This window comes from Clinocottus analis, unplaced genomic scaffold, assembly GCF_023055335.1.
Source record: "Clinocottus analis isolate CAN_PGR_092001 unplaced genomic scaffold, fCliAna1.0.p SCAF_11, whole genome shotgun sequence".
NCBI lineage: Eukaryota > Metazoa > Chordata > Actinopteri > Perciformes > Cottidae > Clinocottus > Clinocottus analis.
In genome coordinates this window covers 17,826,657-17,846,143 of record NW_027175832.1, presented here as the reverse complement: position 1 = coordinate 17,846,143, position 19,487 = coordinate 17,826,657, and the positions used below count along the sequence as shown (strand labels likewise).

Sequence of the window (19,487 nt, the reverse complement as noted above, 5' to 3'; positions counted from 1 at the left end):
CTGTTTCATTGTTATGGATTCGCTGCAAGTAAAGAGGGGTGGGGGGTGCAGGGAGGGGGGGGGATAGTGAAGCGTGCTAGGGTAAGTAAGTAAGTTGTCTGGTACAGGTGAATGTCCAATTACACTGCTATTTGAACTGAAGGCATCTACTCATTCGATCCTGGACTGGCTTGTTTGTTCACTCCGGCGGCGTCAGTGGTAGTAGAGTCATCCGTCAAGCATTGCAGGAATGCGGCGATGAGCTGAATTTCTGCTGACAACCCCTCCTGTTTGAATAACATAATAAATGAAAACAAGCTAATTAAGAAAGGCAATAATACAAACTCCTCGCTCTATCTGCATCCCACACACACACCAACACACACACACAGAGAGACACACACAGCTGACGGGGAGTCTACATTTGCGAAAGTAAAGTTACCATCGCGTTGGTATTTTTGTGAGGAAGGAGAACAAGAGGCTCCTGGTGAACCACGTCCAGGTTCAGTGCTCCTCTGTTTTAAAAACCTCAGCATCCAGTTTTTCTATTAAACTGCCTGGCACTGTCAACCAGCTTGGGAATCTGAACCGGCCTAGCCATGCAGAAATTCTCTGACTAACAATTATATCAGAAACAGGATCTTGGATTACAGTCCCCTGGGACTGGGGCAGTGGGCGTCTGCTCCAATCATTACTGGCCATTCAACAAGGCTCTGCACTGCTCTCCGCTGTTAGCCATTGTCAATTATGCCATCCCTAGTGTAAACTTGCAGAACACAAAGCTGAACTGCCAGTTCTGGCAGGAGTGTAACAGGATGACAGCCCCCCCCACCCCCCCTCGCCCACTCTCCCCCACCTCCTCCCTCTCCACACTCCACACTCCCACCACCGCCTCCACCCCCACCCACCCACGCCCACCCTAGGGTTCCTCGGCCTTCCTCCCCTCAAGCTACTTTTGAACAAACTGCCATTTGGCTTCCGCTTCGAGCACGCCTTATCCGTGAAAGCGCCAAGCTGACCTCTCGTACGTTCTGCTTGTGGGGTTAAGTGGACATGATGGATTAGTACGGGCCTTGTCGGGATTCCGCCTGCGTATACTTCCAGTCACAACTGGTATCAGCTCCTTTGATTTCTTCATTTCTTTCCGACAAAGTGTTTTGATAATGAGTGATGCGCATGTGAACCTCTGCGTTCAGTAATGACTGTATTATCACCATATGCACACTGGCAGTGCATTTCCTTTGTAATCGGATTATATTAAAGGTCTTAATATTTTAGTGATTATGCAGATTGTGTTTTTATGCCCACTTGTAAAGGTTTATTTTTCTTCTTTTCTCTTCTCTATATAGGTTGTACTTTTTAGAGGATAGGCGCGGAGCTGGATTGTTCATGAGGAGCCTGTTTAAAGTGAGTGTTCCCTGCTCTGATGGACCCTGCGCTGAGCTGTGACGGGTGACGGTGTGGTGCGCTTGAATACACCAGGTCTTTTGTCCTTCACACTCTGCGGCTCTCTGAAAGCTCCTCCCCCTGTGCCCCACTCCTCCCTGCCTTGAGCTGTGATCTGCTGGGGCCTTTTGAGGCTGGGCCACTGAGACATGGCTGCTCCCTGTAATGTCTGGACCAGACCCATCAGGAAAACATGTCAGGAGTCAGAGGAGGAGGAGGAGGAACAGAGAAGAAAACCACTTAATAGTACTCCTCTGGAAAAAAAAAAACCTCTAATCAAATCTGAGCATATTTGGCCTGCAGCATATCTGATTCATTTTGGTGAACAACAATAAAGAAAATAGGAATTTTCTTTTAAGCAAACGCAACAGATTGCAACTGATAAACATGGCCGCTTAGGGGTTTGGGAAGGCCCTACTGAAGAAGTAAAAAAGGTGGAAGTAGTTCCATGCTAGGGTTGCATGCCACCTGGCTCTGCGGTAATGCTGGACAGGACATTTCATAAAGATTCATCACTGTCCCTCTGTCCGCTTTGCCCTCATCTCACATCGCAGCACAGATTAGACACCGATTATCTTCTAATTGAAGATCCTTGCTTCTCAACCTTGTAGAATATGTCGCTACTCTTCTGCAAGACGGACAGAAGGTTACCCTATTCACAAAGAAGGGGCTGCTGATATGCTCACTGCGTTGTAATGAACTCACTCTGAATTACCCGAAAAGTCAGAATAACGCCCCTGCTAAACAGGAATCGGGCTCAAATGTTAATGCGATGTGACCAAACACAAAGTGTTGTGTGTATATAGAGTTATCTAGAGAGGCAGCCTCAGACACGGGGTCACTGCAGAGGCACTCTAGCAGACACATCATCCATCACATCAGCCTGTGATCTGATGACTGAATGTATAGAGAGTAATGTAACGGTGGCGTGGCGTCTTTAACTCCGCCATAGCAGCGAGGCACAGAGTCTCGGTGGATGTTTGCCTGGCTGCCCTCGCTTGGCAAAGAAGACACAAGGCGACTGACTAGCCGGATGAGGCTCAAACAATGCCATGCATAACATGGGGTTACTGTAGTATGCAAAAAGAATACCTTCCATCTGGTGGAATACCTCGACTGGGATAACAAAAAAGTTGAATAGAAGGATTTACCATTTAAATGAATGGGGACAGTCGGAGCTGTTTTCCAGCCTGTTTTACATGTACGTGTACAAATACCTCGGCTGTTTGTATTTTCTGGTTGGTCTCTTGAGAAAGAGCCTGGCACCGGTCCAGTTCAGCCTGGTTGTAGAGGCTGCGTTGTTTGAAGTATTTCACCAAAGCTTTGTGCATCCTCTTCTGCAACAAAGAGAGCTAGTGGGGGGGGGGAGAGAGAAGGCAGAGAAAAGGAATTGGTAAGGCAGGAGAGGAAATTAATGGCAGTGTTCAAGAAGAATGATGGAGGGGAATAGAGAAAGCAGTCAATAGCCCATTCTGCAGTACACGGGCCTGACAGGAATTTCACAGTCTCTTGGTTTCTCTGCCCACTCGTGTGCACTCATCAGAATCCAGTCACATCTGGCTGCCAGGATGGGGGGTTAATTTTCTCTAAATGCTTCAGCAGTTTTGTTCTAGCCGAGGCAAACTCTGTGACTGCAAAGCTGATGAGTAAAATATTTCTACTTCACCCAGTTTAACTTTATACCAATCCCCTCAAGACATATTTTACACATACACACAGAGTCATGAACCCCCCACTGAAACCAGAAATTATTCCTAGTCTCTTGGAAAGACATGCTGCTTGCTTTATTATTTGAACACAGTTTCAAGCAAAGAGGTTTAAATTCTGATAGATGCCATTGCTTTTCTTCCCCCTCCATCTCTCTACTCTTCCTACAAAGCTTATCATTGCTTGGCAATGTGTTCCCCAGTGCATTGAAAACTAAAGCGAATTAGCTCAGTCATCAGCTCCTGAAGGAAAGACAATAACAAGAATGCTCTTTATGGTGTTCCCTGTTAAAAGCTAAGAGCTGAAAGCCTCTACATAAACAAAGCAATGCTTACATGTACATTTACATATACATATATATATATATATATATATATATATATATATATATATATATATATATATATATATATATATATATATATATATATATATATCAAATGCTAATTAATAATTCATTTTTTCATTTATAAATGACTATTTTGCTTAATTTAATGTATTTATTTACATGTGTTGAATATTTGATGAAGACATATCCTTAGGCTTTTTTACATTCTCTCTTTTCAAGAAAAACTATTATTTCTAATATTTGATAAACCAGCTAACGTGTCTCTTGATTGGACAATTAATGAATAGGACATAGTCTTTCTATTCCAAAACTACAAATCCTTTACAAACCACAATGAATGGAACAGTTTAGTTGAGTATGTGTTTTTGAAGCTGCAATCTGCATTTTCTGTTAAATAATACATGTTTTTATATCCCATATGTTGCAATGGAGGATGGGCGTGGTAGTACTACAAGTAGCACATTTACAAATCTATTAAGAAACGTTGATGGTGGTTTAATGTGTTGCATCCGATCTGGGTGACAATTCTAGTAAATATAGAATAACTAAAGTATGAATACTGCAATACAAAAACAATCTATTACAAGTTGAAGTGCTGCATTGCAAATGTCACTTAAGAAAAAACAATTATTAACAAAGGATACTTAAAGTATCAAAAGTACTTCCTCTGCAAAAAAAGGGCCTTGTGATTACGATATACTATATTACTATATATTATATTATTGGATTAAATGTGAGCAGCAGTTTACTGTGGTGGAGACAATGTGAACTACCATATAAAAGGGTAGTTTCAGCTTTAACAGTGTAGAAGTACAACTACCTCAGATGTGTGTTTAAGTACACTACTTCCTTCACTCCATCACGAACAGTCAAGGTACATGGTTGATAACACTTCACTCAAGTTAGCCTAACAAGATTGACATTAAATGCTGCACCTTATTAGCTGTATTTCAAGGTGTCAACCTGTGGAGAGATGACAGCTATCAAGCTGCAACCTTTTAAATAACCTGGACTTAAAATGTGAATATGAACGATGGGTTATGTTGTGACAGCTTGGAAAAGTTTAAGTCACAGCTATGAGCCCACTCTCTAGATTTAGACACAAAAGCATGAGTATGCGTGTATAATAGTGGAATTCTTACCGCACTTCATGTCAGTTTCGATTAAAAGTGTTTATGTGCTGCTTCCTAAAATCATAATATGGGTGGTTTTAAACTGTGTCACTTGAGGTATATGTCAGGAACGCCTGTTGTCAGGATTATATTTCAAGGATACTTAAGAGAGACTCATTGTGTTCCTCACTTGAATATAATGAAAGAGATTATGGGCTCTTCAAACACACAAATGACTGGCATGAGGCTTCTCTCACACAAATACACACACACACACACACACACACACACACACACACACACACACGCACACACTAATGCTCTGATCCCTCAAATGATCCTGACCATGTTAAATGCATTTACCTTGTTGCCTCCAGTTACTAACACATGGTAATCACATTGTGTAATATATGTACTAACTGGGACATCAAATTCAAACATTATAAGGATAATTGTACATTTGAAACAGGGAAGAGGGGTGCTTGAAGGTTCTTGTATGAATCAGTTTAAATGTGATCTACATTTCAGAAACATTGTTGATTATAAGCTTGTTATAAAAAAAAAAAAACTAGATTCAAGCATAAAAAACACTAGCCGAGAGGCTGCCGTTACAGAAGTGTAGAGTTGAAACAAACAAAAATGGTGAAGGCTGAATCCGGAGTAAAAGAAAATCAGGCTTTGATCATGAGCGTGGAAAATCCTGTCCACAGGATTTTATTTTTGCATGCATTTTTCACTTGATAACATTCATGCAGTTAGATGAGGAATTGCTCAAGTAAAGGTATTAGTCATTTTTGGAACAAATAATATGATTTTTTTTTTTACATTGCTGGAGCAGTGCGGCTTCTCCCTGTGTTATGCTTGTCGTGTGTAATTTCACTCCAGTTAAATTGTGACAAAAACTATATAGATTTAACAGTAAAATGCTGCCGAGTTGTCTCCCTCAACTAGTCAAGACTTCTTGGGTTGTTTTAGCACTGAAGGCACGTTCATTGTCTGATCTTCACCTGCGTTTGCTCCAATGGTGTGTGAGCTGTGGTGAGCGCAGGCAAATTTGTAACACCCCGATAATAAAACGTTTCACCTCTGGCCGCCTTAGAAAAACTATAATCAGGAAAATGTGGAAGGTGTAATATTTACATGTGCCATCAACCTCTCTCTTTACTCCCCTTAGTGGCAAAACTACATAGCTATCATTACATTATGTCACATCCATCATCCTCCTCCACTCAAGTTATCTCATCATTATTAGATTGCTGCAGACACCTCCTCACTGGGTGCCAAACTAAAACCCTCTGAGATATACTGCCCATGCAAAGACGAGCTATCTGGTGCAAAGGAGAATAGTGTGGAACAGAACACAAGGCAACAAGGCCGGAAGAGAGAGGCGTTATTAAACATAACAAAAAGATATAGATATATAAATATATACGAACTGTACCTGTGTGTAGTAATGAAGCGATCTATGTGCGAGGTTTTTCTCGTTCAGTGCAGACACGGCCTCTAGCTTGGCCTCCATGAGGATCGTCTGCAGACCTTCGTACTCAATCGCCAGCCGCTGGTTCTCCTTCAGGGCGAGTATGAGTGCGACCTACACAAACACGTGAGAACAAAATGTTCAGGTAAGACGGTGAAGGTGAATAATATGTTGACCGTTTTAGTTTAGCACAGAGTGGAAGTGAGAAGAAAAAACAACAAAAGTACATAACAACAAGCAGCATAGATTGTGCAGGAGGCTTATAATAAAACCTTCCCGCTATGTACTACAATGTATTTTAACACTATGCATGTTTGTTACCTTAATGTAAAAAGATATAAAAAGGAACATAAGAAAAAAAAACTTTTAAAAACACATTTGTAGCAGTAGGAATGATACTAAGAAATAAACAACCGTGCAAACGTTAACACATAACACTCATACTGAGCACAGTATCTATGGCACAGGTGTTTTATTTTTAATAATAAACTTAAATACTGGGAGCTATTATGAATAACGAGCTGGCACAGTGTCAGCCGCAGACCAATATTGTCACTATTGTAATAGTGACATGCCTCTTCCTCATTATCACATTATCTCAACATCCTGATTCTGCTCTTTATAAAGCATCTGTCACGAGCTACAACTGATCCATGCCAAGTTTTCTCCTTGTCCCAAATTTAAATATCTTACTGTGCAAAATTCCCTGAAATAATTTTGTATATTCGTTAATATGAGAGCTGGGATCACTGCGGTGATAAAAAAATGTAGTTGGTGTCCCTCTGAGACTAAATTAATGTAACTGATAATCTGGATTTTTATAATAACATTGGAAAAGACACCATATTTAATACAGTAACACGTCCGATTAATGAGGTCACCATCGGCCCTGATACCGATCCGGTGTGTCTGATCAGTGCGTTCCGAACTGTCACCGACATAATAAAAAGTAACACGGATTGAACACACAAAGCGCTCACACTTAAATATAAATGTGCCAATGAGAGCAATCGGAATTCTCAAATGGAGTTGTGTTAGTGAGATGATCATTTTGCCAATGTGTTTGGAGTAGCACACAGCGACACTAGCAGAAGAACAACTGCTGAGGCAACATTATGTTCAGTAGATGTAAAATACATAATGAATGAATGCATAGATCCATGATTTCACTGCATATACAGAAACCCAAGAAGTGACTGTGGCGATGGGAACTGAAGAGTCAACATACAGTACTGTGCATACTGTACAGTGACACACACTGACCTTTAGGAAGATACTTTCGTTGTAAGATGTGTGCTTACAACACAACACACGCTTTCTTTATTTGTGCTGTTAATTAAGGCAATATAAATAGCGGGGATACAACAATGGACACTTTTCTGGGAAATTAAGCAAATAAATCGCAGTGAGTTTGTGTCTCTCTGCATGTCCTCTTTTCCTTTGAACAATGTTCTCCACGTATGTGACTGGTGAATAGCTCAAGTCTACCTGCAGACATAATGAAGTGTGTCTCTGCAGTAAAACAGAACAGCACTAAAGTGATGAGTTTAACCCAGCAGAAAGAGGGGCTGTAAACATGACAAATGCCTGCTATTGATTTCAGGTTTAATTACTCCATGCAGCACTGACAAAGCCCATCTGATGCTGTTGTGAAGTGTAAATGGAACAAATTACACTTCATTGCCCATAAGAAACTGATAGCGTCGGCAGTTTGCATTGTTTACTTTGTGCTCGCCAAACGACAAGCCCTGATCGAATCAAAACGCAGGTGCACGTACGAAAGACGCAACACTTTCGGATACGTATGCAGGGAATTGAGATGACCATATTCCAACGAGTCGGCCAATTTCCCTGAGATACACCCCCGGATTCCCATCTTAAAAACAACTAGCTTGTACTTGACACATCCACATACTGACTCCCATCAGGATATTAGGTTTACTGACCTGTATTAGCTCATATAGGGAAGAGGAGCTGTGACCTACAGCAGCTTATGAGAGTGTAGTATGAGGTCAGCAGTTTTAGAAGAAATCTCTTCTATGAGAAATATCTAAAAGAGTCTAACCATTCTGCTTCACGCACTGTGCTTTCTGAATGCACACTCTGCTTATTATGTTATGCTAATGCAGACATTATGTGTGCTTTATATTGGTCTCAATGATTAAAGTGACCAATTTCCTTGGCACTTTAGACCCTGATCTTTTTATTTGGTGAGGAGTATTGTTGTTCATCTTATTTCGTCAAGTGAAAAGACTAAACCCTTTTTTTTGCATGGCTAACTTTTATCTGGCTAATGGGAGTTGTGTCTATGAGGAAGACTTCTAATTCTTAAATTGTCTCACGCCAACAACTTCTTTAAAGTTGCTGCACTCGGATGCATGGCGGCTTAAGCTCCATTGCCTTTTCTTGTTTTGAACTAATGCATTCTTGATCACCGTTTAATGAAACTATATACCACATGGCGATTTCACATTAGATAAGCCATGTGAAACCCCCATCAGCAAAGAGGCTCTGGCTGGGGCTGATAATCCTGCAGATGAAAACCTTACAATAAATAGGGGTTTCTCTTACAAAGGAGCGTTCAAACACACGCTATTGTGTGCAGAGTGTACCTATGTGTTTACAAGAGCCTATTTCTGACACTGGCATAAAAATAAAAAACAGATCATATGCTTATTTGATATTGCGAAAACAACATACATTGAAGTCGCTATAGAAAATGTTGGCCTACAGGTAACAAAATAGGAGCAGCATCTCCCCACGACACGCATCATCAAATTTGTCCAGACAAAAGACTATAACAACAGTGAGTTGTCATTTGTGGGAAAAGCACTTAAACAAGATTGACCATGGCTTGTAATTTTAATTGCACACAGCTCTTTTCTCTGCATCTTAAGGGAAGTATTGTGACAAGCAATGTGCTGACACTAATCCACAAACAAATAAACAATGAGTTTCTTTTTTTCTTTCTTTTTTTTTTACAGCTTGTCACAGTATTTTTTGACACACAAAAAAAACAACTTGTGTATTAACAGAAAGTAATACTGAACAACATGTTGTTACCTTAGTGTCTTCCATTTGCTTCTTTCTCGCTGTAATATGAGCAGTGTGTGTCTGCATGGATCGCTGTGCTCGTTGTTGGCAGTTATTAATATCAGACTGCAAGGTGCTCATTATGAGAGCAGCTGACTTGTTTTTGAATTCCATCGCAACTAAAACACTTCTGGAAGGGGAAATCAAACACATAAAAAAGACAATTATCTCCCTAAAATGAGTTTTGAATATCATGCATATAGAGCCTGTAGATATATTTATATTTATATTATATATATATATACATATACATATATATATATATATATATATATATAAATATATATATATATATATATATATATATATATATATATATATTCTCAAAGACATTTACAGTATTTAGTATACTCAATACTATATTATCACATAAACTCAACATTGTGCGAGAAAAGGTTAATAATGAATGCTTTGCTTTTCAAAAAGTCTGATATTGAAGACATATTGAGTATTCTTCAACAATAATATCCTATTTTTGTTATAGGTAAGGCAGCTCTGTTCGTATAGCATATTTAAATTGCTTTAGAGAACAATAAATATAGAGTAAAGACAAAAAGATTAACAATAAAAAATAAGTACAGACAAGATATACAAGTGACTATGACACCTCACCATCCAGGCTATTTCAAAACTCAGCTAAAAAAGATAAGTTTCAAGTCATTTCAGTAGGAAGTATTAAATAGAAAAGTGTTTAGCGTTGCCTCTTAAGACAGCCAGTAGGCCCAGATGTTCCAATTATATACCATGAGATTGAGTGTTTCCTGTGTGCCACTAACTTACTCAAGTTCTGCTAGGACTTCTGGTATGCTTTCGGCCATTTTGTCCATTCTATCTGAAGCGTCCCGGTATTCTTCGCTGTTCTTTGTGAGGTAAGTGATCCGGGCCACGGTTTTGTCATATCTCTTGATAACGGCAGCGCGTGAATCCTGGAAACAAATAGTTGCACTCACGTCGAAACTGTATTTCCTTATGTTTCGAGAGATATTACTTTGTCCAACAAAAGAATGATAAATAGCTGGAACTAGTTTTGTACAGAGGGAACCTGACTTGGCGACAGTAGGAATTGTTTATGCGACCGTTTACTTTTCTGTTCTTACCTGAGCAGCTTTCAGGAGGTCACGTTGGAGATGTTTCTCCTTCTCAAGCTGGACTAATGCAACTTTGTGTTCACACTGCATCTTTTCAAAATGTTCTGTACATTTATAGAGTTTCTAGACGAGTAAAAGATTCATCACAAATGCAGTTGATTCATACTTTTGTGTACATTCTTTTATTTTGTGCTTTTTTTGTTAATGTGCAATTATCCTCAGACGGAGATTCAAATTATTAAGGTGTATTGTTACCCCAACATTTGTCTCCATTTCTTGTGTTGCTCTGGATGCCTCTTCAAATTCTTCCTGGAGTTTTTGGTTTGCCAGCTTTGATTTCCTTTGATGTCGATACAGTTCTTCATTTTTATGTGCACAGTGACCCTGACGCAATAGAAAACACAAAGAAGAATGTCATTATCCGAAAGGCTTCAAACATTTACACGGGGTAAAAGCAGTAACAGGAAATGTAAAAGGTGCGGGAATGTATAAAATTATACAATTGGATACAGCCGGGCATTTAAAACTATCTTTATGGAACGTATAATGTTCAATTTTTATTGAGACTGTGCTTTGTGAAGCTTCACCTCTTCATATCTTTCATCATATACAATCAAAGTGTTCCACAGAAACTGAAAAAGTCTGCAAAAGTACAGTGATGTATTTTGAAGAGTTCAATTTAAATCTACTTTGTTTGCGTCACAATTTTGTGATTGCATTTTTCTTCTCTGAAGCGCCTCATGAATTTACCTTCAGTAGTTCCAGGGCAGTCATCTGAACTGTCAGATGTTTCCTCAGGGTTTCAATCTCCTTCTGTAGAGCACAGAGAGAGAGCCCCCAAAACAACACTAAGGAAAGCATTTGGTATTGCACATTTCCCAACAAACAGTGACCCATGCAGTATGCATAGAACATGTACATATGTTGTCACTGACCGTGGCCCACTGTTCTTCTATTAAGGTCTGCTGCTCCTGCTCCTCCAGTTTAGTCTGGGTGTTACTGTGGTGTTCGACAACCTGGTTCATTTCCTCCTTGGCCTTTTCCCACTGATCGTCATTGTCAATGATTTTCTGGAGCATCTGCCTCTTCTCCTCTTGCATCTGCTTCACTTCACTCACGCTAACAAAAAGAAAAATCACACAGAAAAGCTGTACATATACAGTAAGCTCACATAAATTCCTCACCACTGTATGTATAGTAATGCCAAATGGGTCATTGTTTTGGCTTGGATATTGTACCTCTTCCATATTTTCCTCTTGTCGTCTTCCACATTCTGTTCACACTCCATGATTTCTTTACGAAGAGCTGCAAAGGCGTCACGTTTTGAAAGGAGCTGCTCTTCTACGCAGGAAACCTCCGCTTCCCCGTGAAGTCTCTGCGGATAACATAACATACAGCGTGCCACTGAGTGGATGCACTTCTCCAAAACACCTTACAGAGTCGTGATTTCAAACATTATTAGCATGCACGGCTCCAGTGAGAGTCCAATCGTAGTCTGGCAGGTATGTGCCGTGCTCTACCCAATGCACTATCAAGACACACATAAGTAGACAAAGCAGCACCAATGTTATAAAGAAATACCCACCTTATATTTGTACATGAATTTAACACTTTTGTGACAGGACTTACAGTTTTCTCCATGTTTTCTTGCAGTGCAATTAGTTTCTCTTTTAATTGCTTGTTCTTTCGCATCTCATCCTCAATTTTAAGCTCTAATTGCAGAATCTGTAACAGAAGGAGACAAACATGAACTGGACTATTTCGTAAACGCTCGACAATAAGATCCATTAAGAACTAGACAATATCCTTTACCAAGTCATTTTCAGTTTTCTCGCACTCCATCAATTCAAGGATAGTTTGCGCCATGTCTGCGCTCTTTTTTTCCTTAAGTGCAATCGTCCTTTCAGTGTTCGTTATTTCTGCCCATATGCCTTTCTCGAGTATCTTCAACTGGTTTAAATCGCCCCTGGAGAGAGAAAAAACATGTTTTGTCTTGTGTTTCAAAGTTGATCCATTATTAAAGGCAGTTTTTGATGGGAATCACATAATAATGTATAATACAAGTCGAGCGACTCATTACGCCAAAGGATCGCCTGCAACACAGCATGATAATCGGGTGATCGCCTCAACAATAACCTGGACTGGACGGACCAAACAAAAAGCGCTTTACAGAAAAGAGACAACGCAGAATAACTGCTGAGGAGACACGTAGTGCAGGAAGGGACTCCTGAAGACTCTGAGGTGGCATCAGCCATCTTCTATGTAATGATCTGGTGGGGAGGCGTCATCTCGACTGCTGACAGGAAGAGACTTAACAAACTGGTTAGGAGTGTCAGCCAGGTTGTGCAATAATGTGAACTCAACCATTCGATCTGTTTGGGATTGTATTTGAGATGTTTTACTGTTATTTATTATATTGTTACTGTCTGATTACTTATCTATCATACTCGTATCATTTCATACCGATGTGTCATGTTGTTGCACTTCTCTTTTTTTACTGCTGTCACACTGCACATTTCCTCCCTGTGGGACGATAATCCTTTATTAAAAGGATTATCTTATCTTAACTGAATAGGAAACTAAACCCTTAATTAAGGTATTTTTAAGGAATCAAACCTGTATTGATTTTTTTCCCCACAGAGAGTTTAAATGATTCATGACCTAGTTTTGACTTAGTCAGCTTCAAATAACACATTTAAAAAGCCATTCATTCTGTATCCTGGAATAATATTTTGAAGTTTGTTAAATGAACGGCTCGGTCCGTTACACTGAGACTCGTCATCTGGTAAAGCAGCATCAAGCAGAAGTATTGTTGCTATGGATACGTGCAGTTTAATATACCTTGCACACTGATTTAAAGCAGCGGTTGACTGTATATTGGTTTGAGGCGTCCTCTTATATGATTCAAGTGTTTTCAGTGGCACAATCCGACAATCACAAATGCTTTAAGAAGCAATTACAAATGAAATATTTAACGACTGTGAGGTTATCAAACATGATGCAAAAGGGAAAAAAAAACATTTGACTTCAGTTGTTTTCTGTAACTTTCTTTGTGCTTTTGATAGTGTGCAGTGCTTAAAACCTTCAAGAAATCGCAGAATTTGGAAATAACAAATCCACAAGAATAAAACAGTGATAGCAGATATACCTTTAAGTAAAAGTCAGCAGTGGTATTTAGTGTATATATACTTTGTGTACTCTCCTTATGCACTTGCTGACATCAACGATTCAAACTTTTCTGATGGCAGATGTCTCCTGTCTCAGCTGTACTACTGTATGGTGAACCTGTCGGTATTCACTGCAGTTAGATACTCACAATTTGTTTGCCAGCTCTTTGCTTATCCGATCCAGAACTTGATCCAGCTCCCTCGCTTGATTGCTGGTGTCCAGCTCCATCTGTTTTCTCTCATTGTCAACTAGTAGGAATTCGGCGTGTGTTATTGAGTATACTTCATCGGTCTGGGAACATAGAAGAGGTGAGATCATGGTACTTTCTTTTCCTGGGATATTATTAGAGAACAATTTCTTCAAGGTAATGACGATCTATCAATAGAGATGAATCCCAAACTGCACTAATAAGCCACTGCCACGAGCCAACAGTGAGGCTGTGCACATATCGGTTAAGCTTTGGCAAACATTTGAAAATCCAGAAGCCTAGTTATTAACCCTATGAAATGAAAAATAAACACATCAAAGTTCTGGGTTCATATTTTCATAACACTCGGAGCCAATGACATGATAAATAACACACGTCATTTGTACTAACTGAGTCAGTCTGGTGTTTTATTTAGCAACCATGTAGCGGTTTCGCATCAGCGTTGAACCCTCTGTATCTCTTCCATCTCTCTCCTCTCTATTGACACACTTTTATGACATATTTATACAGCTGAATTCAGCCCTTGGATTTGGAGGCATCCTGACTTGAACGAAAGAAATTAACGGAGGACAAAAGCTAAATGAAAAGTCAGGGAATTATTGAAGTTATTAGGACTCGACCTCTGGGGACCATGAATGTCTGTACCAAATTTCATGGCAATTCAGTCATTTGTTAAAATGGAATGATTTTACTCGACCAATGTGTTGGATAAACACTGGACCACTAGACCAACACACATTGCAATCCCTAGTGCCATGCCACTTGTGGATTTAAAATAGATTTACAAAAGAGCAAGTGGGTGAGTGAGTGAGAAAGAGCGAGTGTGTGAGTGAGTGAGAAAGAGCGAGTGTGTGAGGAAGAAACAAATCAGAAAATGTACCTTATTTGGAGTTTTTATTTCTCTGGTTACATAGACAGGAATGAAACAAAGTAGAGTTTACCTCAGCTTGTGCCGCTTTGATCTGATTTATGATTCCTTGCTGGTGGTCCAGGTTTTCTTTCACAATGGGAAAATGTTTTTTGGCGAAGTTGACGTCCTCGTGTAAACTCCTGTTCCACATCTCGATGAATGACAGTTTTTTCTGAGCTTGGTCAAGTTTCTCTCTTTCTAGTTTGAGCTGCCACTTCTGTTCAGCGATTTCTTTAAAGCATGCCTCGTGCTCTGGGAAAAAAAAAAAAAACAATAGTCAAAAAAATGCATTGAACATTTTATTCATTGTTTTTAAGAAAAACAGCATTGCGATATTGTCATGAGGAAATTATACCAAACTTCTCAATCACATACCTTTCTGGACTAAAATGGCGCTCTCTTTTTGCTTCCAAAGGCAAATACTGTCGAGTTGGTTCTCCAAAAATTGCTTCCTTCTCTTCTCTTTGTGGAGAGCTTCCTCTGCATACTGCCGATCAGCCTCCAGCCGCTCAATCAGACACACAACCTCTCCAAGGACATCATTTATTTTCTTCAATTGTGGCGATAAAGGACAACTTTCTAGGGGATTAAAAACTTTACAAGATTGTTGCATTGTACTGTACTGTGTAGCACTTTCAACTCAATAACACAAGCAATAGCAAGTAAACTACTGTTTGCAAAACTGTATTAACATAATCTGACCAACGACAAAGTGCACATGAACACAAACCCTGAAGTACTGTGGGATTCTATTAGCAGAAGTGGATACTGGTTGGTATCTTTTTTATTATCATGTAGACAAAAGATGTGAACCAGTAACTGGGACTGGAAGGAATTATTGTCACTCAGACTAGCCATTACTGCTAGAAACGGAAACCGAGAGCTTCTCCAAGGAAGTGCACACTACACACTTCTGTGTTCCCCCTTTAGCTGCATTGGCTTTTGAGATAGTGTTCGCTTTTCCATTGCGTGACAAAAAAATTAAGAAAAAGGGGTTCACCTTGCGCACTAATTGCGATGCCTTCGACGAACAATTCCACAGATGACACTGATTCAGTATCTGAGTCTCTGGAATGATATCTGTTAAAAAAGGAGTTAAACTTATGTTATGCTTTTACATCCTACTGAATATAACACAAATAAATAATGACAATTCAAAAACATAGGAGGACTTCACCTTAAAGTTTTGCTGTATAGATGCTTTTCCTGATTGATCTGTGGCGGATATTTTCCAGACTGGTACAAGACAAAAGGAAAAGAAATGCTAATTCAATAGAATTTCACTATCTTTCACGCGTCCGATCACATCCGACATCAGTTTACCTGTTGACACCAATTTTCCACTGTCATCTTCAGTTCTTGGATATGGTGAATAGCATTGTTGACACATGGCAAGGGACTGTTAAGCAGAGCACATCTGCGACGTCTCCCAGAGCAGACGGCTTGAAGATCTGCTTGATCTTGAGAAACACACATTATTAAGATCTGTTAATGCAACTTCACTTTACGAAATACAAACAAGTGTTTTCAGAAAAGGAATTAAAAGCCAACCCTACATACAGATGTCTTTTCAAATAATTCTACAGAGCCTCTGGAATATTTTATAAATGACACACTGATGAACCATAAAAAGAATAAATCAGAAAACAACAAACTTTTGTTGGAACAAACATTCACCCTACTTCAATAACTTTATTTTGAGAAGTAATTACAAAAATGTATTTGGCTGTGAAAGATGTTCTGTGGTTCTTTACTTTCTGTTTGATTCTGGTTGCATAAACTCTGCAATATATTGGAAGCATCAGTGACAGAGCAGAGACAACTAATTCAAACATCTCAAGACAAACCCAAGGGCACAATTCTTAGTGGTGAAAGGACGCCATCTGGCTGAAATAATGGGTAAAAGAAGCAGTGCAGATGGCAATAATTCACATTACCGTCTGAGAAATACTGACTTACTCTTTTGTCTATATTATCCTGCAATAACATGTCATGCTCATTCACAACTAAAAGTAACAACATCTAAATACTCAAGGTTATTTAAGACCAACTTGATGTCGGTGGCAAAAAGTTGAAAAATCTGTACTGTATATTAATTTAACATACATATATTTACTTACAGTAGGAATTAGATAAAAAAGACAGGAAACAACTATAGACTATTTAGAAAAGCATGTTTTTAAAATAAGATGGGAAACAGCATACAATATGAATCCCATTATTCTGTACAATTGACAAAACTGTACAGAGGTATATTATATTATGAATTCTCAATTCTTATAAACGATCATATACATTTTTACACTGTAAGATAGCAGGTAAGGTAGGTAGGTAGAAGATAGATAGATAGATAGATAGATAGATAGATAGATAGATAGATAGATAGATAGATAGATAGATAGATAGATAGATAGATAGATAGATAGATAAATAGATAGATAGATGGATGGATGGATGGATGGATGGATGGATGGATGGATGATAGATAGATGGATGGATGGATGGATGGATGGATGGATGGATGGATGGATGGATGGATGATAGATAGATAGATAGATAGATAGATAGATAGATAGATAGATAGATAGATAGATAGATACATAGATACATAGATAGATAGATACTCTATTAATGCCGCAAAGGGAAAGAGAGCTGTTCATAACAAGCAATACATACACAAATATACAATAATTTAGCCAGTTTTCCAGGTCCACCCATGGATTCAGCTGAACCTGAATGTACGCCATGAGAAGGAGGACCAAACTTAGGTGCATACACCCACAAGAGTATCCTTGATTGTCACAAGGGGGTGGTGAAACATGCACCACCAGGCCATCATGCACCCGTCTGGTGTTGCCTGGCTTTTTTCCAAGGACAGCATCCCATGTTTGGGGAGGTTGATTGGGACCTTGATAACAACCAAAACTGTCAAGGAACTAAAGACAAACTACTCAAACCAATAAAAAGAAGGTCACAAGACTATTGAACCTTTAGATACCAGATATCTTGCAATGGCGATCCATTAATTGAACAATGGCGAGAAGTGAGCTGACTCCGACCGACACAGGACCCGTCGAGTGAAAAACGTGTGGGGGGACCTGGAATAAAGGCCATCTGTTGCTGAGCAGTTTAGATGAATAATACAAAGTGAAAGAACCAAGTGGGGTAGGAAGGCGGTGAGGCAATATGTCACCAGCGGGGGGAATAGGCTCTAAATCATACTGGCAGATTATAGCCACAGAGCAGGCCCAAGTGAGTCTGATGGCCAATAGTTACATCATTTCACTAATGGCAATAGATATTTAACTGTAATTATCATAAAACTGTAGTCGCCTACTTGATATAATTTCCGAGTTGCAGTCCACTCAGCACAGTCTGGACTTTGTGTGGGCAGCTTTATTACTGTAAATGGGGGACAGGTGTGGACTCCAAATTAACTTCATATTCAGCTCGATAAATACTGCGTAAAATTGTGTTTAAAAAAAACTAGAGTCAAAATTAATAAAGTATCCGGTAGCCACACTGGTTATATTTTCTGTCGTCCATATTTGATTGTATTTATTTTTTCAATTGGGAGTTTTCATCTGTTGTCGTAACAGAGTCTCCCTTAGATTTGTACGTTGCCTGTTTGGACTTTAAAAAAGTAAAATAAATCAGTGTGTAACATTAAAGCAGATCTATTTCACAAGCTAAGAACATGTAATTCCTATTTGTATTACAGTAAAAGAAGACAGGTGTGGTCTCCAAATAAACGTGATATTCATAGACAGCTCAATACATAATTGTGTTGACCACTAAACACACTGGTTATAGTTTCGTCGTCCATATTTGTTTGTATGTATTTTCCTATTGGGAGTTCTCGTCAGACTGTATGTTGCCTGTTTGGACTTTAAAAAAAAAAGAAAGTAAAATAGATCAGCCTGTGACGTTAAAGAGGATTTATTTCACAAACTAAGAACGTTGAATAACTAAAGCCCACTTCTTTTTCCGTTTAACACCGTTCATTACTCTCACCTTGCTGAACTGGTCGTCCTTCCTTGGACGGGAATCTGAGCGGTTCAACGTCCGGCATCGCTGCGAGTCCTCCGACAGTCCGACGTTAACCTGAACACGTGCTGTTGTTTTGTTTTTGGAGGGAGAAAAAACTAAACATGAGTTATTGTTTAATATACTGTTTAATATACTCGTGAGGTGATACGAGGTTTAATATCTGTCGTTGGTTAAGCCGTCGGAGAAAGTTAACTGTAACTGATACCGCCACTCGGCTCGCTCTCTAAGCGAATGTTAAATTGACGGTTAATTAACTTAAGCTAGCTAATTACATATTAATGAGCGGGAGGGTGTGTGTGTGTGTGTGGGGGGGGAGGGGGGGGGGGTTGTCATGACAGAAAGTGAAAGCGGAAAAAAAAAGGCAGGCTATTAACTTACTTGTATTAATACACCTTTGACGGCCAGCTGTCTTGAATTTTGTTGTTCCTCTGCGTGACAATAGCTGACCTTGTAAAAACAAAACTATAACAACATCAACAACAACAACAAAAAATGCCTTTTTATTAAAGTTTTCCTCTCAATGAATTAACTGAAGTTGCTGTCAATCTTCTACTGGGGTTGCTTAGCAACAAGGGGCTGCGCTTGGGAAAGGGCGAGTTGCGTTCAAGAGCAGCAGCGACGGTTCGTGCTTTTATGGTGTGAAGTTAGACACATTTTAGATTTCGACAATGATCGATTACTTATTTGTTATTTAGATCATTGTTGGCAATGGCAGACATGTAATGTATTGTCATCGTCATTATTATAAGCTTAAAATCCAAACTTTAAATCCGAGAAACATCTATTATTTTGATTGTCTTGAACAGTTGTTGTTGTTGTGTTACAAGTCAGATATTACTATGAATGAACTAACGCAATTGTACGTGTCTTGAGTAGTAGACAACATTTGGGAAACTCTCA

The 19,487-nt window shown here is 39.3% G+C and overlaps 1 protein-coding gene across 1 annotated transcript; it reads right to left on the bottom strand.

Annotated features, from left to right (window-relative positions):
- Window positions 1-126: 126 nt before the first annotated feature.
- LOC137779159 (coiled-coil domain-containing protein 178) lies at window positions 127-19,116 on the bottom strand. The gene is made up of 20 exons (XM_068566702.1): window positions 18,966-19,116; window positions 18,552-18,652; window positions 15,861-15,997; window positions 15,715-15,773; window positions 15,538-15,617; window positions 14,913-15,116; window positions 14,569-14,789; window positions 13,568-13,710; window positions 12,064-12,217; window positions 11,881-11,976; window positions 11,490-11,626; window positions 11,187-11,370; window positions 11,002-11,064; window positions 10,507-10,635; window positions 10,261-10,374; window positions 9,944-10,089; window positions 9,134-9,293; window positions 6,035-6,184; window positions 2,643-2,777; window positions 127-266 (listed from the first exon to the last, which is right to left on the bottom strand). The coding sequence occupies exons 2-20, from the start codon at window positions 18,607-18,609 to the stop codon at window positions 147-149; spliced, it is 2,490 nt and encodes an 829-aa protein (XP_068422803.1). The 5' UTR covers window positions 18,610-18,652; window positions 18,966-19,116; the 3' UTR covers window positions 127-146.
- Between the last annotated feature and the right edge of the window lie 371 nt (window positions 19,117-19,487).